The sequence below is a fragment of the Gymnoscopelus microlampas genome, assembly GCF_963454915.1.
Source record: "Gymnoscopelus microlampas genome assembly, chromosome: 4".
Lineage (NCBI taxonomy): Eukaryota > Metazoa > Chordata > Actinopteri > Myctophiformes > Myctophidae > Gymnoscopelus > Gymnoscopelus microlampas.
In genome coordinates, this window is record NC_139941.1 from 38,071,780 (window position 1) to 38,099,279 (window position 27,500).

General features: G+C 41.2%; 1 protein-coding gene across 1 annotated transcript; it reads right to left on the bottom strand.

Moving 5' to 3' along the window:
• On the bottom strand, positions 1 to 27,500 carry antxr1a (ANTXR cell adhesion molecule 1a). The gene is made up of 19 exons (XM_084054288.1): positions 27,018 to 27,500; positions 23,928 to 23,999; positions 23,381 to 23,452; positions 20,923 to 21,004; positions 20,382 to 20,415; positions 19,738 to 19,817; positions 18,909 to 18,977; positions 18,703 to 18,783; positions 17,563 to 17,623; positions 16,535 to 16,633; positions 13,124 to 13,193; positions 12,889 to 12,967; positions 12,628 to 12,723; positions 10,500 to 10,541; positions 7,893 to 7,988; positions 6,827 to 6,994; positions 4,403 to 4,483; positions 156 to 1,783; positions 1 to 44 (listed from the first exon to the last, which is right to left on the bottom strand). Exons 1-18 carry the CDS (start codon positions 27,182 to 27,184, stop codon positions 1,352 to 1,354), a joined length of 1,881 nt encoding a protein of 626 aa, XP_083910414.1. The 5' UTR covers positions 27,185 to 27,500; the 3' UTR covers positions 1 to 44; positions 156 to 1,351.

Consider the following 27,500-nt stretch of genomic DNA (forward strand, 5'->3'; position numbering starts at 1 on the left):
TTGTGTTGGTTGGATAGCTGTTGCTCTCACTGTTTTGTTTTGTTCTCTCTCTCACACACACACACACACACACACACACACACACACACACACACACACACACACACACACACACACACACACACACACACACACACACACACACACACACACACACACACACACACACACACACACACACACAGTTATAAAAAAAAGTAGTATACAAAGTTCAACTTCTGTTGAAGGCCATGGTTGCATGAACATGCCACGATTCCATTATGAAATCTTTCAGGAAGCAGCTTGATGGACTGACCATAAGCAAATTTCAGTCATCGGTACTGGCAAGTTAGTTTTTGTATCATATGTTGGTCAATCATGTATGCACTGTATTACAATTACCCAATTATTGGGTAATTGACCTTGTACACTCATGTGCACACTGTATGCACAGAGACCAAGAGAAAAAAAAAAACTTATACTAGCGAGGCTAAGGTCAGTACTACTGAGTCAAAACGTTGTGAGGACAGGAATATAATAAACTGACATTTTAGCTTAATTGCATCACGCTTTCTGTATATTTGATAATTTGCAATGTTTTGTTTTTTTCCTGTAACATTAAGACTACACAATAAAAAAGCTGAAAAAACAACAGATAAACAACATTCAACATTGTATAAAACTACTTTAGGAATGCAAAAAAAAAGAAAGAAATACAGATGCATACACCATTTCATGCAATTGCTCATCTTCCTGGAATGGAATATGGATAATTGTTTTCATAATCCTTCTCCTACATACACTGTATGCAGAACACAATGTACATAATACATTTTCCCCTCATTATGCTATGATATCTGAACAGGAAAAATACAACATTACACAGGCATATATTTTGGCAATGTAGTCATTTTGGAACCCTTCAACATTTACTCATCTAAGCCTTGTTAACCTATATCAACAGATGCATCGGATTCAAGCCACTCCTTTGCTTGCCTTCAGAGTTTGGTGTGGGGACGATGGGACCTGCAGCCTCCCTGCACACCATGGTACGGTAAGGACATGTTTTTGAGCATGCTGGGGTGCTCACATATGAACTGTCCATTAAAAAAGGTCTGTGTTCAAGCATATTATCAATTGCACTGTTGGGCTAAATGTGTACAAAAGTCACTGTAGACAAATAGCTTATTTCAGTACTCCATTTGCAAAGCAGTAAAGCCACAGCGTTGACCATGACATCAGCCAATCCTTTCTGGCAGATAAAGTCAAGGGTGGTCGACGTGCGCTGATAGCTGATAGGACTCCATACTGCTTTTTTTTTGTTTTTTCGTTTTACTTTCCATACAACATGCTCCTTCCCACTGCAGGAGCTCTACGGGGAAGGCCGTGGTGGCGGGCGGGAAGGTGGCGGGGCTCTCCCGGGGGGAGGCCCCTGCGGGGCTGGGGGCAGGGAGCCAGTAGGGGAGGCAGGGGGTGGTTCGGTATGAGGGGACATTGGTGAAGCGGGTATGTGGGGAGTGGTTGGAGGAAGAGCCCGGGTAGGAGGTGGAGTGTATGGTGGAGGTGGGCTGGAAAGAGGCACAGTGGAGGAGATGGGAGGTGGCATGGGAGGCAGCGGTGGCAGGGTGGAGATAAATGACGGAGAAGGTGATGACGGAGGGCTGTTGGGAGGTGGTGGGAGCATGCCCTGTGGTGGAGGTGGACTGCAGCTTTTAGGAGGGTTGTAGATGGGAGATGGATGGTGGCTGTAGTGTGGATAACGAGGAGCATTTGACTTGACCCGGGTGAAGTTTATGCATCTGCCCTGTAAACGAAGAGAGAAAACCAGAAGTTGGAGTCACAAGGCCAACGTCTATTTTCTCGGATATGAATAATAATTTGTACCATAATTGTATGGATGTGTTGTCATAGAAAGAATGCTTTGGAACACTGAGATTGCATAGTAAATCTTTCTGAAAAGTGCTTTCACACATTGTACTGACAAAGAACCAACACAAGTTGAGTCAATTAAACTGAAAAATAATGGCATGTAGGATGATATGGCGTTTTTTCAGTGGCAAGGACCTTTCTCAAGAGAAAGGGGAGAAAGAGAAAGGTCCTTGCGACCAAAATGTAAATCTAATTTGAATAAATCAATGCAGAGGTGATCAGGTCCGTGTGCTGAATAGGCTGTGGCATACCATGCCAACATAGTCTCAGGAATGAGACTTCAGACCTTTTTGTGCATGTGTGATCAGATTACCCAAAACATGTTATTTCAAATTCAGTATGCTTGTTCGACTAACAGTACAGTGGGATTTTACGACCGCACTGTTATTAAACTTCATTAGTTTTGGTGCATGTGTTGGCAAATGTTGGTTCTAAACTAATGTAGTATTATTGAACCCATGAGCCGGACGGACAGGCACCCGATTTGCTAGTTCCAGTCTATAGCCTAGCGGAATCCATATCCCATTGGCTGGAGGGATGATCTCTCTGCAGTTATTAATTCACAAAAATGACATAGTTGTCGACTAGAAAGATATTCGAGAATTGAGGTCCTTAGCCTGCACAATCTGCTGGTTGACCTAGTAGATTGTGTGATTAGCTGCGGACAGACACACACGGGTGAATGCAAGATCTCTGTCTGGCAGAGACAATGACATATGCTGTGAGTTTTTATCATCATGGCTGATGTCACAGGCAAAATATTGTATGTCTGATCCATTTTAATCAAATAATATCCCAGGATTATTGGGGTGGGTGTGATGGGGGATGACAGGATGGTCAGGCCCGTCCTTTTAGTAGTCCCTCTGGGACAAATGGTACTCTGAGAGAAAATACACACACAATGATGCATGTGGAACAACAGAGGTGGAGACGGTAACTCATTCAAAGACTTGTATTCCCTAGGGACTTTGTATGTCATTGCTTTGTAACTATGAGCGAGAGCATGTCTGTGAGAGAGACAGTTTTGTATAACTATGTATAACTACAATCAGAATGAATCAATGCAATTCATGTGCAGAAAGAATATATATCACAAACAATGACCTAAGAATGTGAGAAGTCTGTTGCTGGTCCAAACTGGACTGTGCACTGTGTCTGTTTTATTTATCATTGCCAGCATTTGAAAACTAAAACTTCTGTAGCCAGTCATCAGAGATCCAGTGATATGTCGCTTGACAAGAACCTGGCTGGGTCCTCTCAACCTCTCTCCACCAGAGGAAGTGGGATCTTGCTGTCCCTTCCCTTCCCCCCATCACTTCATTCATTTAGGGGAAGTTATAAAAGCACTGCTTAGAGATTCCTAATTGCAACCAGAGAAGGCCTGTTTACTGCAAATGATCAAGGATACTGCAGCACTGCCTCCCTCCTTGTTTCCTGTGTACTAATGAAGAGCTTTATGGAGAAGACCCAATCCGTTTTGTTGTGCAGTATTTAAAGAGAGCACTCATTTTATAGTGTGAAAACGCCTTTGTATGATGAGTCTTGTGATAGTGAGTTCCAAGTTGGTTATATACGTTGACTTTCTGATTGTTGCTTTCACATAATATGTGACCTCCTGGATGTAAGGTCCCAATTCACAACTGTGTCTTTCTTAAATGTTTTACATTTACCACCCAGACGAAAACAGTTACGTTAAGAGAGCAGGATAGGGTTCATTAGGATTATAGACAGGTGTCTGTCCAGATCAGCAATTCCTCATGTGCCTTCACGCTGAAGCTGTCTCAAAGAATTTTCCTCACCGCATTGTAAAGTAACGAACGCAGTGTGGCTGATTTACTGTACGCACTATGCAGTAATTTACTATAGACAGTAAATCAACCAGATTAGTTTAGAAACACTGCCAAACTGTTTACCAAACATGATTTGCCGTGAACTAGCCAACTCAGAGGAAATGGGCTGTCATTTCCAAATTTTATTGGCAACGCATACTCTTCGCGTTAAAGACTGACACTTTCAGCAACAGTGAAAAATTATTTAATTACGAATTTCCTTTGGATAAGAAGGGGTTGGTACACAGAATCTTCTCAGACACGGCTTTCTACTGCTCTAAATCCTCCCCCAATCACAGACTACATGTTTGAAGGTCAGATATTAGTCTTACCCTCCAGTTGTGATTTGGGGGAAGTTACATTTTTACCTTTTCATAATGACTTCAGCAGACTCTTTTACGTGGAGCTGTGTTGTGGCCAGACTCTGCAGTCTAAATGCCAACCCACCACAAGCTTTCCCATCAACCTCCATTTCAATGCATGCTTTATTGCTCACAGCTGCTTCATTTTCACAAGATTTTATGTTGCTAAAAAAATCTACCCTCTTGCCAAATCTCATGTCAAGCCAAGAGTTTACATCACCAAATAAAAACAGAGACTGAAAAAGATGCCTAGTTGACTTCGGTATTTAATGCCTATTTGTGTGGCTTTCACAGAGCTCTTACCTTGTCTCCTGGATATGGTCTCATTACAGATACACGGTCATAACCTCTCCTCAAAAGCACCCACAAGGCATCCAGTTTGCCCTGCAGAAATGGAGAACAGGCAGTTATAACACATCCTTCCTGGTGAACTTGCTAAACACCTTAATTTAAACTTTAAAACTGATTTTCATGAAACCGACTCAATGACAAAACCTAAAAATGAAAAAATAAATCTGATATTTGTTGAGATATTTTATGTTTTCAAAATGCCCAGAGAAGAGTTCTATCTTGTTCAAGATCCTCGAATATCAAGACTCCACAGTGTCATGATCCAACCCATCTTAATCTATTAGAGTGGACCAAAATCATCCAGTTATTTGTGAATTCGGCACAGTTTTAACAAAAAATGTGAGGAGGGTCTTCGAGAAAAGAAACAAAGCTGTTTTTCCTCACAAAACTGCTGGCTCTGCAGCTCTACTCCCTGGAGGTCAGTCCAGCATGTGTCTGGTTTCTATTAGTGATCTCCTGCTGACTGGGAAGGCTTGGAAGTTGGAACAATGCCTTTATCCCCCGGCCTTATGTCCTTGTAAGCAGAGTGTGTATGCCAAATTGCCAGCAGTCACCTAAAAACCATTACCTTAACACGTCATCTTGTTGTTCTCTAACTGTGACATTTCGTTCTTGTACGTATATCTACGGTTGCTTAACACTTAAAATGGAGCAAGCAACAGACTTTGTCCTTCACACGTGTTATGGTATTCCCATATATGGGCTGCATACCGGTTGGATCGGCGGTTCTTTACAAACTGGATCTGCAACACAGATGTGGGCATATCGGTCAGATTGGCGGTTCTGGACAACAGCATATCCGAACGACTTGACCCCGGGCACCGCACTCCCTCGAGTCCTCACCGATGCGTGCGCCGAGTTTGAAGTCGGTCTGACCATACGCGTATCGGTTGGATTGGCAGTTCTGGACAACAACTCCATCCACCGCTTAACGATTCTAGAGATACACGAGTCTATTTATATGCTGTTTTTGTTGGTGATAGAATTTAAATTTTACTTTCTCCTCTATTTCCACCTATTGGTGGCCTATACACTATGCACGCCATCCTAGCAAAGAAGGCCAGGTCCGACGTTAAAGGGATATTTCACTTTCAAACATGTTTAGGGTCATTTTAACGTACACTCTGGCTTTAGTGAGTACCCCAGACAATTTTTAAGTTGCTTGATTCAGTATTTAGATATTTGATTTTTATCTGACACGCCCCCTTACTATATAAACCTATTGTAACTTCAAACTCCATTTTAACCCTGTTAGATTAATTGAAAACACACGTCCTTGGTTCTGGTGACTGATATTGGCCTTCTAATGTGTGACTATTTATTTTTGTACCTGTATCTTTGTTTCCTGATTTTGTTTCATCCTTACTGCAGTGCCGCTATAGACCACCGAAGTCTGACGTAATTTACATTTCCTTGGTTTGTCTACCTGGTTTGCGGTTTTCCACCCCATTCTGAATCCCATAGACGTCTTTAATATCGCGTCAAATAAGAACTGTGTTCCAAAAATAAACAAGTGCGGTTTGACTGCTGGATATGAAGCATCAACTGACGGTGAGAAAACGCTAATGTTACTTCCGCCGAATTAGTTACATTTTCGCCAGAAACAGACTGTATCAAATATAAGTGACTGACTATCATAAACGATACAGAACCTCCTCCCTGACAATTATGCCGACACAGTTTGTTTATTTTTGTACCATAATTCTTATATGAGACGATTCTATGATGACCCAATGTTATTCTCCATAGCGAAATTACTTTACGAACCTGGGGATGAACGAGTGACGTCAGGACTTCGGTGGTCTATGACAACTGAATTTCCCTTTGGATTAATAAAGGTCTATCTACTGTATCTACCTGTGATTCAAACCCAGGTCTCGTGTGTGAGTGACCAAATATATATATTTTTGTTAGTAGGATTTATTTTTATTTTAAACGTTCTGTTTATTGTTTTTTTTTTATATACTCACAGGTCATGTAGGTAGGCAATTTAGGCATGTACTGAAGCAAATAAACAAGGTATCTCAAAACAGTCAAGAAAATAAGGATAGACAAAACATTAAGATACCAAATATTTAACGCTCATCCAAGAGGCAACCCCTGCTTGGCCAAGGCAGAATGGCAGATTTTGCCAACTAGCTCCTGTTTGTGCTCAATGTGGCCCTTGCTGAAATAAAGTCCTTCAAACGGAACCCAAAATTTTAAGCACGTTTTTGTCAGCCACCGGCACTTGCTTTTTATCATAAACAGATGCTAGAGATCATTAAATCTACATGATATTAGCTTTTTTTAGTTGCTGTCGGTAATTGCAGCATATGTGAAGGATATTTGTGGGAGTGGGACTATCCAAACGTAGTCCCCAGACAGTGATGTTACCTTGATTGGTGAGTACCACTTGCGAGGGCCTGGGGGCTTGCGCATGCCATTGTTGAGAACTCGAGCAGGGAGATGTTCAAACTCTTGCTCAGGCATCTTCACCTTGGCATTTTTTGCCTTCTCCAGTTTGGCTCCTTCTTCAGTGGAGCCTTTCTCACCCCAGCGTACCTGAGACAAATGACCAGTTGGTTTTGGTCAATTTGATATCATTTTTCCCCTCTGCCCTGCAATTTTCAGCCTTTAATAGCGCCACCAGGAGGACGATTTTTGCAAAACTAATTTCTTGATATTATATTACTACAGATTTTGTCCAAACATCAAGCAAATTGGTACACATTATCTCTATAGTCAGTAAAATGAATATCAAATATCTTGAATCAAGTAACTTAAAAATGTTCTGGGGTGCATACAAAAGCCAGAATAGACATATAAATGATCTGAGAAGTGTTTTAAAGTGAAGCCATCTGCTGAATGGACAATTTGTCTAAAAGCATAATTGGGAGTCAGAGTCAAAGGTGCAGTAGGTACTTTTAAAGTGTAGATAGGTAGAGGCTGTTCTGTGCCTTATATTTCAACAAAACCTCTATGATAGGAGGTGCCCACTTCCTAACCTGAGCTACACCACCCGGTCTCATTGGTCCCCTATTTCAGTGGCTCTCAAAACCTTTCATGTCAAGGACCCCCAAATGAATGTATGTGTAATGTATGTATTTACATTACACATGTAATGTAATGTATTTGGCAGCAGACCCCCATCTGAAAATATTTTGTGCTAGGGACCCCCATGCAAGATGTGTGTTGATAAAATGCTAAAATGTTTCAATTATTTTTTTTTCTTTTTAAATAGCAGATCTATACGCTTGGCTAATTTCAAGTAGCCGATGTATATAGGGTTAAAGTGGTTAAACTGAGTTTGATGCTATTTTAACTAATATTGCTGGGGACCCCCTGGAACCCCTTCAAAAACCCAGGACATCAATTTGAGAAACCACTGCCCTATTTCTCTACCATCTAAGCCATGTTTCTTCATTGGCTTTCTGTCTACTAGAACTTTAATGGATTTTACCTCCATTCTTTTGATTCCACCAACTCCTCTTCCTCCATAGTAGGAGGCGTCCACGGTGGGCCACTTCTTCTTTGGGTAGTCTAAGTCCTCGTCGTCCTATGTGGAAGTGATAGAGAAAGCACACTGATATGAATGTGTTGTATTGTATTATGATACTTTATGATAATACTCGGATCATATTTTTCAAAGAGTTACTTGACTGGTTCAATCACTCCCACCCAGTAAGTAAATGCTCACTTAATGTTCATATAAGTTGGTTCTATAAGCAAATTACTGTTGGTCACTGAGCAACTCTGCTAGTACACTGCCTCTCTTTTGTCATGTGGAAGTCAGAGGAAATTACATAGCCTGCTAGACCACTGCTGATGTTTGATCTCTTTAATAGACTGTGTCTGATTTGCAGGACTAGTCTAATCCACCAGGATCAACCTTTGATGCTGAGAAGAAACGCAGTGACAAATTACAGAAGAGTGCCAGATGTATTTAATGTCATTAATTGATCAAGAATTTAAATCCTGCCTTGCTCCATTGTGATGTATGTTTTCATGTTGTTAAAGCAGTGTTTATTGGAAAATGATTGTCCCAGAAAGAATTTGGCATCATTTTGGTCCGGGTAAGTAGCCTTGGGAACCAATCCAATGCGTGTGGCACATAGGGCAGGTGCCGATCTCCTGTTTCTGTAGCGTGAGGTGACTTGATGTACAAGTACATCCCCCAGCCGTGATGTACAAGTACAGCCCCTGGACATGACACTAGTACTGTATGTCGCAGAGTCTTACCCCCAATCCAACCTTTGATGCTGAGTGCCAAGCAGGGAGGCATTGGGTCCCATTTTTATAGTCTTTGTTATGACCCGGATGCAGAATGTAACTCTGACGCGTCCTTACATAGTCTATATACCAGTTGTGCATGATTGGCCAATACGCTTGTGCAAGGACGTGCTGTGATTGGCCAGTAGCCACTTTGAGTGACAGTTGGGGCAAACGCTCTCACCAAAACACGATTTACTATTCTGTCCCTATCGGTGCATAACTCGAACGGCGCTGAGTCGCCCCAGGCGAACTTGCGCCACGTGAGGCACCACCAAGTGAGCTAAAGCGAGCGAGTTGCCGTGCCGAACGTTGCGACGGCAACTCGCTCACTTTAGCTCGCTCGGTGGTGCCTCACATGGCTCAAGTTCGCTTGAGACGGCGCGCCTCCGTTGCGGTCCAAAACTATACAGGCTAAAGAAATAGCCCACAGGCGCTGTAGGCAGAGGCACTTCCGCGTTGGCCACAGAAGGGGGCGTGTTTATAGCACAACTGGTATAGACTTTGTAATGTCGCAACTCTGACCTCCCAATCTCAGGGCCGACACTCTAACCACAAGGCCGTGGCCACTGAGCTGGCATCCGGGTGGTGCAGGTTCAAAGTTTGTGACCACCACCACGGAGACATGGGGTTGGAATCCTCCATGGTGCATCCGGCTTGGCCAGACGCTCCAACGAACACAACTGGCCGTGTTTGCAACAGCGAAGCATGGCGGGGAAGCCGATCTCTGTCACTGCACTAGCGACTCCTACAAGGTTGCTCATGGTGTCTGTTCAGCTGGGTGCGGAACTGAGAGGAAAAGCGTGCTGCATGAGTTATGTCCTCCCGGTGAGGCTACTCGCCATCAGGTGAAAAGAAGCACACTGGTGATATTGTAGTGAAGAAATAGAAACCTATTTCTCCTAGGGTAGTAAATACCCTCACAAAAACATATAGTAATTCTGGTCGCTATACCGCCTCCCCCATGACAGCCGGGGCTTCTGATGGAGGGGAAGGGAACTGGTTGGAATAACGTGTTCCTTGCACGCGCTATGTCCTACCGGGGAAACTCCCCCCTGTCAGGTGACAAGAAGGTCTGTTGGCTCTCCCAAAAAAAATCGCCATTACAATATCACGTATATCGGAGGGTACTACACCCTTCTTAAGGAACCACCAGTAGGGGTCAGCATTGATAAGGTACTACAGTAAGGGGGGATAATGACTAAACTGGGAGAAAAAGCCAAAAATAATAAATAATAGCAACAAAAACAGGGGGCGGGGGGGCGGGGTGTTTGGCTTTTGCATCTGGTTGTTTAGAGGAGTGAAACAATGTTTTGATACAGCCATGGTGATGAAATAAAAAAGAATCCTTTTAGTTAAGCGCATTTCAAATTAAAATCCAGAGAGATCCAAGACACTGCTATGGAAGTGATTCAAAAACAGATGTCTGTAAGAAAAACACATTTATAGTCAGGATGTGATCACTATTTGATCTTGAAAGGGCACTGCCGATATTTGAAGAAAGTGAGACTAGAGTTTTTTTTGCCAAGGGGTGTAAGTAAATACCACAGCTCTTATTGAAATGATTATTGAGTTTTAAAGGTAGGGCAGCCATTAAATCATCCCGGCCATAACCATCCCATTACTCCCTCTAACCATCTGCATTTTAAAGTCTCAATTGCAGACTGATACTTAAAAAACAATTCATGCAATGGAGGCAAGCGATGTTAATGGTTGAAGAAAAGAATTGCGAATTATTTGTGATATTGTTTTGTAGGCAGAAAAACTGGAAAAGATTCAGCCCATGTATGCTTCTTACCGAACTGTCTTCTATAACTGGAGGTGGAGGCTCATGGATGATCTGACAAGAGAAAGAAAGAGAGGTTATGTGAGGGTTAAAGGAAGCAGGGTTTGTTACACATTAAGATAATCCACAAAAACATGAATCAAAAAGCTTAGTTTTTTCTTGTCGTAATACGTTCAATGTGTATCACACAACATTGTTAGCCTACACAACATCAAGAATGCCTGAGGAATCTTCTTTGGTCTTTTTCTTTCATTCTTTTTTTCTTTTTTGTGCTATTTACAACGTTTATGTACTGACCTAGAAATCTGCCATCCAGATTCTTTTTGGACTGGTGTTTTTGATTAGGTAGTGAAAGGGAGAACGGCAACTGACCCACAAATGCATTATTCTTACCACTGAAGGTAATTCTGGAATACTATGAATAGTATTGACTTGAATTCTGGCTATTTACAATATTTCCTTCCATGCTTCTCCAAAGCCTGGAACCCAAACTGATGTGCCATGGTAACCTAGCATCACTTTTCTAAACAGAGCTGGGCATGGATTTCAATTTAGGGAAACTGAGGAGAACACAGAAAGTAAGGACAAAGACAGCCACGTAGTAAAGAAACTGACAAGTAAAGAAACTGACATCTTTCGCTGGCTATTCCAACATTGTAAAAATGTAGAATGTTAAAACGACGCTAGATTTTTTTGAGCACTCTGCCTGTTCTTTTTTTCATTGTAAAATATATTGTGAAGACAGAATTCATCATTTTCTTTTTGTCATTGTAAAAATGGATTGTGAAGATAGACCATTCAGATGGGCTGCCGCCTGGGGATAACAAAGTCCAAAAGATTTAGCTTTTGTTTTCTGGGCTACTGCCAACCTGCCAAATAATAGCTGATAGCAGCGTATCAAGACAAGACTTATCTCAAGTGTGTGAAAATGCCGAGAGGCGAGACCTGGGAGGGCTTCACAGCTGTGACCCCCAGAAACACAAATTATTTCAACAGCAGCATAATTACTTTAACACTACTCCTTCAGCAGGTGACCTTGACCTCTCGTGCTAATGGAGCCAACGTCATCTGCCTTGGAGCCGTCTACCTTAACACACAGACCCTAACCCTCTCACCATGGGAATGTTGTTTAGGTTAATAAGATGCCCTACAGGGGCGTTAGCCAGACAAAACAGAACTGGAAAAGACATTGTGCCCACTACTACTGTCTGTGCACCATATCACTGCATTCCAACAGTGTTTTACAATTACAAAACTGCTTCACATGAACAATGTTATGTCGGTATTCTGAAAAGGATTAGTTTTTCATGCATAGGTAATCAGCTACAATATAACTTTCACACTCTTCACAAGTTTCTTTTCAGGATGTCTTGGTTATACATAACTTAAGGCTGTTCAGAACTCCTTGTCTGTTCAAAGTGTTGTGTTTAGTGACGTCATGCATGTAGTGGTGTGAGCTGTGATTTGATTGGTCTCCGTTTGAGGGCGAAGACAGACGGACATACTGTACAGCAGTAACCTCGTGTCACCAGGCTTTCCACCGCGGAGGAAAGCCTGGTATTCATTCTAAAACTGAGTCGTGTGATCCGGTTTAGAAAAAAGAAAAAAGACAGTCATGTTCCGGTTGGGTCGCATTGTTTTGGTTACCCACATAATGCAAATCAACTAGTTTAGTCTCGCTAGTTGCGCTACAAGTTAGAATAAAAGATGGACATACCAAACGATTATTAGACCAAACAAAACTAGACGATTTAACCAAACTAAACACATTTTAAACTAGGGGAATCATTTTGAAGGTGCACGGCACCGGAGGTTCTGGTTGTGTGTTCCGGCCACCTGATGAAGTTTTTTCCGCTCCACCGGCTCAGAATCCCAAAAATGGTATTGATCCCAGGCTAGTACAGCAGTGGTTCCTAAATGGTGTGCCGTGAGTCAAGTCCATGTGTGCCTTTGGATTTTGTGACAACTACACATACTTATTGCAATATCTAACTATACAAAAAAAGTTATGAATATATATTTTTTTATTTACTACATGGGTACTTTGTGTGCACCTCATTTCCCAATACAGAGACACATTATATAACCCTCAAAAATATGTATGTGAACAACAGTGTTTGTTTATTTTGGGATTACTCACCACAGTGCAGCAGAGAGGCCAGAACCACCAGAGGAGGATTAACACTAGGAGTAGCATCAGGATGAGCAGAGCTATTGCCAGGATGGTCCCATCGGACTGTGAAAAACACACAGATCTCAATAAGCCTCAAAACAATATCTGAATAATCTAAACTAAGCTGGTATTCACTGATAAAGAAATGGGTTAGGTGAGATGAAATCACACCTATACCATTTTGGGAGAAATGATTTGAGCTGTGCAGGCATAATGTACAGTACTCACACAGCCCACTGTGGTAATGGTAACTGAACTGGAGATAAAACTGAGACCTTTGTTCATGCTGACATAGAGGTTGGCTGCCCTGAAATTAACAGAGACATGTATCAGCCGCCATTGATGTAGTAACAATGCAGCAAAGACAAATAGGGAATGCAACTACAATTATCAGTATGTAACTGATAATTGTCACATGCAGCCGGTATCATGAAACACACATTTATTTAAACATGGGACTTACATTCCCTCATCTCTGAGTATCGGTGCAGGGCAGAGGAGATATGTATCTTCTACTACCAAAGGCTTCACCACTAGAGCAGGAGAAGGAAAAAGGTCATAACGCAATCGGAACACCAGCCAGACATTCCACTCTTGTTGTCTTGTGGCACAAGACAGTACTTCCAGTATCCACTGACACTGCTTTCTTCATTTGCACACTAAAGAATAATAAATAACAAACTTCATTTCATATCATGCCAGTATTTAGCTGTGTTTTAGTTGAGTTCACTGACTGATGAGCTTCAGTTGACGTGAAGTGTATTGGACACGGAGAGGACAAACCGCTAATGTGATTAAAGCAGACAAATTATGTTAACAGTCATATGATGAAATTCAGATGAGGAAATTAACCTGACAAGCTTCAAACTGAGCGCTGAGTTGTCTTCTGCATGCATTTGTATGTCTCTGACAACACCAACGGAGACACTGTGAAACACAGCTTTTATTTTTTAGGTTAATCTTGGTTCTTCTGTGTCCAACTGACTCTGAGGCAAACCGATCCAGTAAGCATTGTCGCCCCCCGGCAGCCTGTTTATTCTGGCTGAAAGACGGCATACCCCAGAACTGAGGAAATCAACGCAAGCACCGCATGGGACATGGCTGCTCGTCTCTAAGGAACGCCACGCAGTTCATCTCTGCCAGCACCCACCTTGCACTCTGAATGGCCTTCCTGTTATTAAAGGAATATTCAGAGGGCTGAGGCCTAATACATGCGGCTGAAGGACTAACAATTTAAGTGCCGAGATATCATGTTTCTACCATTTAATCCCTCTGGGGACGAAGATGCTGAAACACACCTCTGCTTCGTGTCACAACACGTTATGTCACCCCTCTTGATTCTCTTTACTGCTCTGTTTGCTCCCAGAGCACAAGGGGTCAAGTTTTATTGAGAGGTACAGACACGCACCCAAGGTTTAAGCTTACTCAATAAATTGCATTGAATTACATATTGCGATGACCCTGTAAGACCGATCTTTGAGAGTAACAAAGTAGACATGTGTCCAGGGTCACATTCCATGGTCGGAAATCATGCTTGATTTGTTAAACTAGAGTTTATTGACACAAGCTAATTGATGTTAAATGAAAAATAATTCAGGAAAATAATACTGTGATTAATTTGTCATAGTCCTTGTTATTCACATACTACAGATGTATGTTGTTCACTAAGCCATCGCTCTAACATCTGTCACCGAAATAATGGAATGCTCAGTATCTCTCCCTGCCAAAAACCATAGTGTCTCTGTCTGTTTGCTGCCACTTTTTCCTGGAGACATAGACTCAAACATCTATTCAGCTGCTCAACACATGTAGCTACACCATGCCTCTTCCCTTTTCTGCATTTTTCTGTAATTTATAGAACTGCTGTGGGTAGGGTCAGGGAGAGCAGAGTACAGATTAGCTTGTCCAAAGTCTTGTTTAGCTGTACTGAAGCTTCAAGTGACCCAATTATTTTCAGTTGCACTGTGGAGTAAATACGTTCCACAGAATTTAGTGTAAACACAACCACAATGCTGGAGGAGGAGCGTACAGGGGATAATGTGAGGGACATAAGGAGGTAATTTCACCTAAATTGCTTCCATGTCTACTGTTTGTCAGTGGGGGATGCTTTTAACCATTTGCTTGAGATAATACCAGAGTACTCCTTCCATACAGTGAGAATTTGATTTCAGTTTAACCCATTAAGACCTGAGGCCGATTCTACAAAATGTCTTCTAAATCCTAACAGTTTAAAAAAAAAAACGTATGTTACTATGTCAGCGGTTCTCCAACTTTTTCATTTCAAGAACCCCCAAATGTACTGTATATGTATTTGGCCGCGGACCCCCATCTCAAAATATTTCGTTCCAGGGACCCCCAGAAGCAAAGATTTGAGCAACACATCTTTGCAACACGACAGCAACAATAATGTGCTGGTGTGCTAACGCTTAGCAGGGGAGGCATACGTAAGTCCGACATCCCATTTCTCCGACTATGTGGCATCCGCGTGCGGTTAGGGTTAGGGTTCGGGTTAGGTATAGGGTTAGTATAGTAAACGTCGGAGGCATGCGCTGTCGGAGGAATGGTCTGTCGGACTAACGTATTGCACCCGCTTAGCAGCGTGAGGTGAGCTCTGATTGGCATACTGTATCAGCATCAGTTGAGTAGCTCCATGCATCGTGATGCCTACACATCACCAGTGATCAACTAAGCTATTAACGTGAACTTTGGTAATGCTGCTGAGCTCAACATCAGCTGAGCTGTGTAGTGTGGATAGCTGTAACACAGTGGGTAGAGAAGATGTCTGGTAATCAGAAGGTCACCGGTTCGTCTCCCGGGAAAATGGGCATCGGAATTCCATACATGCATGCTGTTCTATGCAGCTGGCTTCTTCGGTGCCATGCGGTAAAAAATAATATTAAAATATTTAATAATGGTTCATTGGTTCAGACCACATAGATTGTAATAACATTTTTTTTTTATCAATTTGGCATTTTTGCAAATGACCCGTGTGCAGGCTGGTACCCACTGGATAACTCATTTTGGAGTCGAACTATTTAAAAAAAAATGTAATGCAATTTCTTTGGTATCAAAAGAAGGCCACAAGATTTCAGTCGTACTACAGTATAACCTATTCACAGTGTAACCGGTTTAATTTGGGCAACCCCTAGATTTAAAGATATAAATGAGGACGAGGTTAACAATGCCTGCTAAACTTGTTTGTGCCTCAAGGCTAATTAAGTCTTATCGGAACAGCACCTCCTGCAGCTATAGTGATGTGCCTTCTAGGAAATGAGTTGAACAGCTAATTAGGCCACTTGAAAGAACAAGATGCCCCCCCCAACCCTCTCCTTGTGTGTGGTACAATATCCCCTTCATCCTTTTATATTTGGCTCCATTCCAGACCCTTAAACCAAAATGTGCCCTTTAAAAACCATGCATCAATAACAACATGTAACGGCTACTCATTTGATCATGTGTAATCCCAGCTGTGTTAATGACAAAGAGCCTTAATTTTCAGGAAATTCAGTCACGTATCAACAGATCTTTACAGTTTCCAAACTCATGGGTCTTATATTTCCTGCTGTTTTTAGTTGACAGGCTTGCTCCAAATTCCTAACCCACTTATCAGTTTCACTGTGTATATCCAGGTTTACACACAGGATAATAGACATAGTTTTTAGACAAATGTGTTTTAAACAAACATGTTGTCAGGACAGAAGTTATTATTTGATTCATCATTATGCTTAATTCATACTCTGTCATACGACGATGTTGTGTGCCGGAAATAGCAGCTCTACTCAAAGCGTGGCAGTAGATTGACCGTTTTTGGTGTGCGACACCAGTGCGCAGAAAAGTTTAATCAACCAGTCTACACAGTTGGTTTTCCACTCACTCTTAGTAAGGGTGTCGTTAATTCGGAAGCTGCACAGGACATTATCAACATTCCGGGCATGTAGGAATCCATTTCCTCTCACCACCACCTGGAAAGACTCTGCAGGGGTGAGGACCGGAAAAAACACAACAGCAATTCTTTTTAGACATGAATGTACAACTAAACTAATTTAGCCAGACAACAAAGATAAAGCAAACTTTATTATCCATAAACTTTTACATAAAATGGAAATTTGTCTTTGGCACTCTGGCAAACAGTATACAACAGACAGTAAAAACACTGAATAACATAAAATGCAATAAAATACAAAACTCATTAAAAAAACATTCCCATAACAACAATGATCATGTGTTGTGGGGGTTGGATAGGGGGTTATTTTCTTTTTTAATATCCACAGTGGAGGGCACAAATTGATTATTTTAGTTAGTGGGACCCTAAGCCTCCTGACTGATGGTAGCAGCTCGAAGGATGAGTGAATCAGGGTCATCATAGATCTGAACCAACCAAGCTAATCATCTCCTCAGTATGACATTCAAGCAAGAGTGCACAAACCCATGATTTTCCTGGCCACAGCAGCCATTAAATTCATATTCCCACATTGAATGCCTTGTGAAGAAAGATGTTGTGGTCAGTGAGACTGCTGTACAGACGTGTGGGTATAATGTCTTGGGCCCCTCTGGAGCCAATCCCACAAACCTCCACAACATGTCATGTAAATGCTTTTCTTCTGCAACAAAGAAAGTGGTCACTTGCATATATTGCAATGTGCTATGAGTGGCTAGAAGAAAGCAGTGGGGAATTGTGCGTTCCTGAATTTGCTGAAGCCGATGTTCGTGGTTAAATGATTATTTAAAGGCAAATTAAGTTATTGCTACTGTGTGGATGTTATTTACACTGGCCCTGGAAAGGAAGATTGTGTTTGTACTTCCTGTTGTATAATGAATAGGCTTAAGATGTCTGATTTAGTACAGAGGAGCCTTTGGAAGACAAATGAGAACGGAGACAGAAGCTCCATATTCCTGTCTTACCTCCTGCACAGATACTGGAAGGCTCTGCTGCAAGGATTTCAATGCAGGACTTCTTCAGGATCTGCAGAGGTGAAGTGAAATTGGTTGTGGATTAGTAAAAGTGATGACTTGGAACTGCACCATTCCTTAACATTTCAACCTGGCATCCCCATTTTGGGCATGTCATTATACTGTTTTTTTTTCTTTTGAAATAGCGATCTACAAGACTCCATGATTCTGAGGAAGATGTAGTTACATTGAAACATCAGTCATTGTTTTCTGTATACTCCTTAAATAAAGAGGCTTAAAGTCATCCGAGTTGCTCCAGTGTCCTCTTTTATGTTTGCAGCCGATCTACAAGCTCACAAAGTGGCATGATGATCATGTGACACATTGTGAGCTTGTAGATCTGATATTTTTGTTATTCATTGTATGACCAAGTAAAATTTGCGATGCTCATCCAGGTTGTAAGGTGACTACCATCTCTCCTTATGCGCTGCATGCACACCTGTATGCCCCATATCATTGGAACGCATGCACTGTAAGACAGAAGCTGAAATTGATTTACGACCCACTGACCCCATTTTCTTGGGACAGATCCAAGGGTTTTCAGTTCAGCTGCTAATGTGCTCCATATGACTGTCAGCTGCCTGATCTTTAACCCTTCTTGACAAACCCCCTTAACCGTGCGACAATGGCCCCTGTGCCGCACGACAAAGCCCTGTTTTTCACCCCACAGTCTTGAGGACACGAAAAATAAGTCAATACTGCTGAGACTGGATCTTAAGGGATGCAGTGAACTCTCTTTGATCCTTTCTGGTTGGATTCCAGCAGCGAGAGATCAAAAGTAGGGAAGTCACAGTTTGGCAGATTTTCCTGGAATCCTCTCCCTGGCAAGACTTGATGGATGGAATAGTGATGTTTATATTTTTCTATTTTGTCCCGCTTCCTGTATGCTATTTGATCAATTGCGTTAACGGACTGAGAAGAAGTCACAATGATGGGAAGACTGATATGAATTCCATGTTTCCAGAATGATTTCCTGTGGACCTCCAAAGCATGTTGCCTTGAGCATTCCACTTTACGGCTGGCTAGCACTGTGTATTTATTATCTATGCTCCTCGGACATGTGTGTAGGCTAGGCAGACTTGAAATTCTTACCGAATCAATGACCCCTTGCAAAGCCTCAAATCCATCATTCACAGGGAAGACATGGTCCTTACTATCAGCGATCTTCGCCAGCTAAATAGACAACAGTGAGATCAGAAGATTGGTGATGTTAAACATTGCTCTCACTAACCCTTATTTCATTAGCTGCAGCACAACCGTCATATCAAGTACAGGGTAAAACGTAGTGAAAAACACACCTGTGTTTCATTGAAGTCCTTCACCCCCACGCAGTAAACTGAGGCACCCAGACTGCGGGAGCGGTTTGCCTGTCGGGTCATTCACAGATAGTGAAAAAAACAGGAAGACTCTCAACACCTGGGTTCAATTATACTATACATTATATTTCAAAACATTTACCACATGCTTGTGTTGATGTCCTCCAAAATTTTACAGAATGTTATGCAACTATTGCTGAGTAACACTGTTTAGTGACGCATTACAGTCAGGCTTGTGCTTCAATGCCAAAAACACAATCCAAGCCATTGCTCAACAATAGTCTTCTCTGGAAATTGACTTTACTGTTGACAATGAATGACTGACCTTGCCATCATGCATCTTTACAAGCTACCGTATATGCTCACTTCATCAATATCTGAGTTGCTCTGCTGTCCACACATGTCTCAGGGCACCCAAAGCTGATTAAACAGTTTTGACTTTGCGTGCCTGCACCTGCACTCCCTGAACAAATAAATCACTGTTGTCTGTTGCAGATGTGTGGAGAACGGCCGTGCCTGTTTCATTCACAGGTCAGACAGATGGGATGTATAAATCTGATAGACACTTTGACCCACTAAAGAGTGGGGATCAAAGTGCTGATGTATAGGGTGGTAGCATTTGATCTGTGCTATCCATCACATGCATAGTCTCTGTTTAAAATATCTGTGCCCCCGTCAATCACCCATATCTTTCTGCTTTTCTCTCTCACCCTCTCCCTATTATCTATCCATCTGTCCTCTCTCCCCCTCTCTCTCTGTCTATCCATCTATCTATATTTCTCCTCTCACCCTCTCTCTCACTTAGTTTTACCTCTCTCTCAGCATAGTAGAAGAGATCCTCATGTAGTTCTCCATCTGTAAGAGCTATGATAACACTGGCAGTGGGATAACCTGTAGACACAGACATCTGGTCACACATACTGCAATCATTCTCTTATCTTTTCCTGTGTAACAGCCATGTTTTTATCTATAATAAACAACAATTCATTATTGCCACTTTGTAATTATGTAATGGAAATAATTGGAATAACTTTCCATAAAAATATTTGTATTTTTTCAATTTAACTTTGTAATCACATTCTCAGCTAAATGACGTTTTAAAGATTATCTTTTGCATTTCTACTTTATTTTTTGATGAGACACTGAACAGCGAGACAGGAAGGGTGGTAGAGAGAGGGGGGTGACATGTAGTAAAGTGCCTCGGTCGGATTCGAACCGGGGTCAGCTGTTTGAAGGACTATAGCCTTATTTATGTGGTACTTACTCAGTGATCCACCCGGGCGCCCCAAAATCACATTTGAATGATACATCATTCCAATTGATTGCAGAATATACTGGGAAATAGCCACCCACATTCAATTCTATTACATTAATTTCCAGGTCAACTAGCAAATCCAAACTGGCATACTAACAGACACATACAGTAAAAGCAATAAAAGTAAGCGTACTACACACCTTCAGTGTTTCCATAGTATATCTGCTCACTGGCCTGTAAAAGAAGAGAAGTTGGATTGAAACACTGCACTCTGGAATAGTGTACTGTAAAGTCATTCTTCCCCATTCTAGTGTTGGCTCCTAACCCTGAGTATTTTTGTCTGTAGCCAGAATTGCGATACAGTCAAGTCAATTCACCTTTATTTATAATAGCACAAACAACAGGAGTTGACCTAAAATGCTTTCCAGTCGAGGCAGATGATGATAAAACAGAAAGCATGATCACCACAATAAATCATAATACATAAAAGCAAGACTAAAGTGTAAAATACGAAAATCGCAAACAAATCAAATCAAATCAAAACTAGAAAAAGTGCTCCTCGGAGCACTGCCAGACCCCTAGTGGTTGAAATCTGAATGGCCGGACTTCGCATGACGTGTGTGCAGAGGAAAAGAGGGACAGACCGACCGACCGACCGACCGACAAAGCCTCCTGTAGGCCGACCCCCTGGGTCTGGCAAATATTATAGCTTGCAGTAGACACAAAAAGCACATTCCTCACCCTCTGGATGCCCTCGTGCATGAAGGTGTCTCCCCCTGGAAGAACCCTCTGGAGCTCATCGAGACCTTTGCGAATGCGTTCCCTGAACCGACAGACAGAAGACAGGGTCATTCATATTGATAAACTACCTAAGTCAGTCGACTAAACTGGCAGCTTTTATATCATTGATGAGCTCTGAGTTAAAGGGCTACAATTAATGATGCATTGTGATGCGTAAAAGTACGGAAATACTTACTTTAGTACAACATAGTTATATACCATATACTGTGTTGTGCATGTATATAGTATGTGAGAGCTACATGAGCGTGAGCTGACATAGTCCCCAACACTATGACTCAGACATATTGGTCAGATCGGCAGTGTGACGCAGGTGTGAGGGCCGTAGCTAGAGTTTCCAAAACTCTAGTTTTGGAAAAAATGTTTAAGTCTATCTGTAGATTTTATAAATATTTAACCAATGAAACGTATTGACAAGAGATTGTAACTAAAGAATTACATAAGATTCATTGGAACACACATTTACATTTCCTGAAAAGTAACTGGTTTGGACAACAGCAACGATTTATGTCATTTGAGAAAGTACTGTCCTTCTGTAACAGATGATAGACATTAGAAAATATCGGTTGGCTAATGGATCGGGGCGTGTCAGGCAGACAGTGAGGAAATGAGCCCTTTGTACAATAAAGATAGCAGGAAGACCATAAACAGTGAAAAGGTTTTGTGACTGCTTGGAAACTGAGCCTGAGGAAAGATTAGACGTGCATGCAGCTCACGATGTGCTGCAAACCACATGTTGAAGCACTTGTCCACTTGTCCAGGTTGACAACCACATAGATGGATCAGCATGTGGGAATGGATCAGCCAAATAATGAGGGATTTTGAGGGATTTTAACTATGTCAACTGTGTGTCCCTTCTGTGTCATTACTAGAGATATCTACAGCTCAAGGGGGAAAATGTGTAATTTGTGAATTACGCATTGAAATTGTAGCAGGGTAAGTGATATATATATATATATATATATTTTTTTTTTTTTGTTAAAAGGTTAAAGTACTATATTCTGATAGTGTTCATTGCTATAGAGTGTTTGTTCAATAACAGGGGTCCCCCCATCTATCCAGCTCTTTAATAAACAGAAAATACATTTTCAGGTGGGTTGCAAATGTTCAGCCAATCAGGAAAGAGTAGCCTACCCATTTATCAGCTTAAATTTTATATTGTTCCAGTTAGAATTTTGTCTGCTCATTTCTTTGAGACATCAATTCCAATTTCACTTGTTTATCCTGTATCCTGATTGGATGAAATTGGTATCCCGACCTGAAAATGCATTTTCTGTTTATTAAAGAGCTGGAGATACAGGGAGACCGATGTTACTGAACAAACACTCTATATAGCAATGAATACTATCAGAATATATAGTTATTTAACACTTATTTTAACAAAGGAATTTTTTGTTTGTTTGTTTTACAAAACTGCTCTACGTGACAGAAATTATTTTGTGAAGGTGGCTGACACATGATGGCGCTCTTATGTCATAATCTGGAGGGTGGGAACACCCTATACTATATATACTATAGTATACTTGATAACAAACTGACAGGTGAAAAAATGGCATCAAAAGTGATCACGAAAGTCAATCAAAGAACAAGATTTTTGGCCACGATTTCCTTTTTTTGTGAACAAGAGTGCACTTAAGACTCTATTCTGGAGCCCTCATTCAGTGTAATTTTGATTATGCTTGCACCTCTTGGTTCTCCAACACATCAATGTCGCTAGAAATTAATCTTCAGAACTTCCAAAACAAACTGATAAGACTTCTACTGATGACCCACCTAATTCCACAATTTGCTAGTTTGGGATGGCTAAGGGTAGAAGACCGGGTTAAGCAAATATCAATGGCATGGTATATAAGATACTCAGAGGGACAGTGCCCTCATACCTAACTACTTCTCCAAAGTGAGTGACAACAGAGCCACAACACCAGAGGGAGCACCTACGATCTGGTACCCCCCACATTTAGCACAAACATGGGAAAACACTCATTCTACTACTCCCTGACATCATCCATTAAAGGAAGCAAATCACTGGCTTCTTTCAAAACTGGCCTGAAAAAGCATCTGTCAGAAAACTGCAGGTGAAGTTATACATTTAGATCCCCTTGAAATGAGGGGTCATACACTTTGTATTTGTTGATGACACGTATTAATGTGATAATGTTCTATGCTCTGATAATGAATTGAATACATAGGACCACACTGGTTCCCAGGACTTTTTTTTGTTATCCTGTTAGCCTACGTGTTTTACTATACCACCGTGCAGTTTACATTTTTGACTAATAAAGTATTCAATCAATCAATCAATCAATCAATATGGTCTGACTATGGTCTTGAATCTTGGTCAATGTCATTCAGACAGCTGAATAATAGCAGAGGCATTGTGTTGCAACATGTCTCCTCCTACCTGTCCTCTGTCAGCCTCATTAGAATCCTTCCTTCCGTGGAGAATACAATGAATGACATCCGCAACTGTGGGCTAGGATGACAAGAGGCAAGGAATACACCATTAAGACAGTAGCAAAGAGTCTTGTCTGAAAACAGCAAATGGAGATGTTAAACCACGGGCATCTGCATTTTGTAGCCACATAGCATGACTATACAATCTCGTCAAAAAAGTCATACTATACTATGTTATCGAAACAGAAGTCATAATCCTAAAAAAAAATCATACTATAATCAGAATTATATACAAATCTATATTTTTTGTCTCTCCAAAGGGACATAATTTGCACTTCAATGGTTAAGATAGTCAAAACAATAGTCATGCTTATTGTGATTGAACTGATTAAGCTTAGATAGCCAAGATGCCTTTACCTTATTATCCCTTATTGTATTAATGAACATTGGATGTTTAAGTTTATATTTCATTTCTTGAGGATGGGTACTGACTACTGGTTTATGGTTTATTATATCAGAATGGCTGCCATGCAATAATAATCTTTTTTCTTTACCTTATGAATTTATATGCCAGATGTTCTACAAAGTGGTAGATTTCAGTCCAGTGATTCTGCACACTCCCAGATCTATAAAGGAAAATCACAACGTGCATTGATTTTTGTGCTTTTCTGAGCCAGCACAGTAATTAATCATCTAATTAAGAATGAGCTGTTGCAAGGGTCAAATGAACAGCGCAACTGTGTTGTCACTATAACAGCGACTTCATTGCACAATGGTGTCACAAAATACAGATTTTCAAACTAACCACGTGACACTATGCATCTAACTTGAACTTGAAAATGCATTCTTTTCAGTGAGCAACATTGTGCAACCAAGTATAAATTAGGCTTCATACTCTCATACCCTAGATCAGTACAACATAAAGACCCTACAGAACTGTTCTGATTACCGTTTTTAAACAGCACAGCTGTCTCGTGTACAGGAAAGGCTGTGACGTATGTCTCAGATTGCCGTCAATGTCTTTATAATGCCCCAGCAATGATCTCAGTGTTATTGGAGTCAGACAAATTAACCCTCATTATACCTCGATGCCAGAGAAAGCTTCAGAATTAGGTCAATGAGGCTGTAATATACACGTAGCTTGCACTCAGTCCCCACCTACAATCAGCAAGCAAAACGAGGATAAGGCTGTTTATTTTCCCATCATGGACATTTGCCAGTTCTCTGCAGGGCTGTATGGTGCCAGCTGCAAAGCTCACTTTTGTGTATCTTTTACTTGAGATTACATTGGAGTAGAGCTACGACCACACTAATAGTTCCTGAATTCATGTCCTATCACTGTGTGGGAAATAAAGATGAAAGGATAATTGGATCATGAGGTTATTTATAGGAAAGCATTAGCTTTCAAACTGAATACATAGAAAACATGCTATTGTTATTCAGACTCAACAGTTGCAGCCAAACTTGAAATTGCTTGTCTTCCAAAATGTTGCCTAACAAGCATAATTGAAAATTCCCAATTCATGTCATATATAAATTGGGAACTTGCAACATCACTCAAACCACCTTTTTCCATTGTTACCATGATACAAGTCCCAGCACACAGCACAGACAGCCCAGCCAAGAGACTGAAACACTGGAACATCTGGCCCCAATGGAGAAAAGGTTGTGCAGGCAGAGAAGAGACACAGAAAAAAACACAGAATAGAAGGGACACTGCAAGATAGCATCATTCTGGCGACAGGTTCAGCTGATATTGTTGATATTGTGACCAGAGAAGTGTCGGAAAAGGTTTAGAGGAGGGAGAGTGAGTACAACAACCCAGATATTTTTGATTCATACTGTACACAATTGAAACCTGTCAGATGCCACATGTTGCATCATTTCTTTGACTGTACAGCATAGCTCTTGGTAACAATTACTCTCCATTACCCACTATTGCCTAATTTCCCCTCGGCTAAACAACAGTGTTGCCACAGCCTGGAGTTGGCATTCAGATGTGGGACAAATGGAAAAAACATCACCATATGAGTAAGAGACTTTTAAAATGGTGTGTGTGTGTGTGGGGGGGGGGGGGATGTGCAAGTCAGTCAGACTTGGAGATCAATGCTGTAATGACTTCTATATTGGATAAATAACACCTGGGTAAGATGGATGACACTTTTAATCGACCCACTAGCGATACACATAACCTCTGTCCCAATCACATACTACATACATTACTAATTCTAATGGTCAAGAATCAAGACTTATACAAGTACAAGCAGCGAAATGTTGTTTGGACTTGTTCCGCAATGGTGTTCGTGATCCTAACTGGAAACCCTGTCTTTTTGCTCATTGTGTGTGAAACTCTTTGTAATTACCTGTTTAGGCAATTGCGCAGCTATTTGGGTAATTGCACAATCTGTCGGGGGACAACAGCCATGGCAAGTGATAATGTTAATACCAAAAGAGCCATGCAAGTATTGATCTAAATGGGTGAAAAAAACAATGACCTTCCTCACATGTTATAGTCATTTGTTGGCCATGTGTTCTTGCCCTTCGGAAACAGGACATTTCAGTTGTAGGAACTGGTTGATAAAATTTGTTTTAGAGAGACTGATGACAAGGTTCATTGACCAGAAAAAAAGTAATTGATTAATGAATCAATTAAGCACGGAATAGAATCATATTCTATGATTGTGCAGACATTACCTGTTTTCATTGAGCAACATACACATGAACTGAGAAAAATAACTTAACTTGATGTCATTAGACTTGTGGTCCTATATAGCTCAACAGGAAGTGCATGGGTTAGAGGTGTGGATTCATAAGATGAAAACATGCATTTATGCTACTGTGAAATGCTCTTGGAATAAAAGACTCTGTGTCATAGTATATTTTATGTTAAGGATATAGAACAACATTCATGTATGGAACTGTATTCTGCACAGCTGATCGCTGAATAAGGAAATAGCCAATACTTAACACTGCTCATTACCATCTGCCATCATGGATAGTTGTTTAACCACTTATGCCCTGTGTACTTTGTTGTACAACAAATAGCGAAAATACCATTGTCATATCGCATTGTGACACACGTTGTGAGCTTATACAAATTCTATTTTCACAAAGGGGTGGGATTAATTTTGTTGTTGTTGAAATTTTGCTGAAGTCAGGGTTAATGCACGGCACACAAAAGTGTACTGTATGACATGCAGTTAGTTGTTTTCTGTGGTGTGTGACTATGAATTTCTATTTAGCCATGGCACTAATCTATTCCTATGTGGCAGGACAGGATAGCAGGGGGCATATTGACAATAAAACACAACATGGCACAACAAATCTTGCTTGAGCTACACTGATGGAAAGGCATGATGTCCATGCAAAACAACAACAACACAACGCCCATTGCAAAGACCTGTCATAGCCTCCATATTCAAATATGAAGTATTCAATGGGAATATGTGTTATTGTGTTTTGTTTGAGTGAGCCATGAAGCTCATACATTAGCCATAAGTGAAATAAAGCGTTAAATGATGTTATGATGACATATAATAGGTTATATGATTCAGATTAACTTGATTCTGCGTTGTTTTCACGGATGCCATGCTAGTCATTATTGCTCCATTAGTGTGTTAGGTAGAGCAGAGGGACCAACTCACTTGTCCAAAACAAAATAGAGATCAAAGCCTCCGAAGCATGATGATGACCCGATGTGCCCCCTTTCCTGGGTCTCTCCTGCGTTTCCTGCAGTCAAAACCACCAGGGTAACAACTCCAAAGACCACTGGGGACCACCAGGACCATCCACCGTAGCACATCTTCAGCATTATCCCAGTTTGAGAAATCCTTATTCAGATGAGATGACAGATACAGCCACTTAAAAAAAAAAAAAAAAAGTTTTACAGAATCCTTTTAAATTGCAAAAATAATCCTTCTGGAAAACTCTTCTCTCTTCAGGGTTCTTCAGTACTGGAAATAGCAGTAATCCATCAAATTGCAGAGAGTGTGACTGTGAGACTGCAGCACAAAAAGAGAATGCATGAATGGTGTGGATCAGATGTGTCTTAACGCAGTGAGGAGACACTCATCACCACCGGGTCCCAAGGTAGCATACATAAAGGTCATGCAGTGGGCTCCACATCC

What these genes read in the sequence shown, in the direction of transcription:
- antxr1a (XM_084054288.1), bottom strand. Translation starts at nt 27,184, where the DNA reads ATGCTGAAGATGTGCTACGGTGGATGGTCCTGGTGGTCCCCAGTGGTC. An exon ending in TTCCAGTATCTGTGCAGGAG is followed by an intron (nt 16,634 to 17,562) that starts GTAAGACAGGAA and finishes TCACCCCTGCAG; the next exon opens with AGTCTTTCCAGGTGGTGGTG. An exon ending in GACCATATCCAGGAGACAAG is followed by an intron (nt 1,784 to 4,402) that starts GTAAGAGCTCTG and finishes CTTCGTTTACAG; the next exon opens with GGCAGATGCATAAACTTCAC.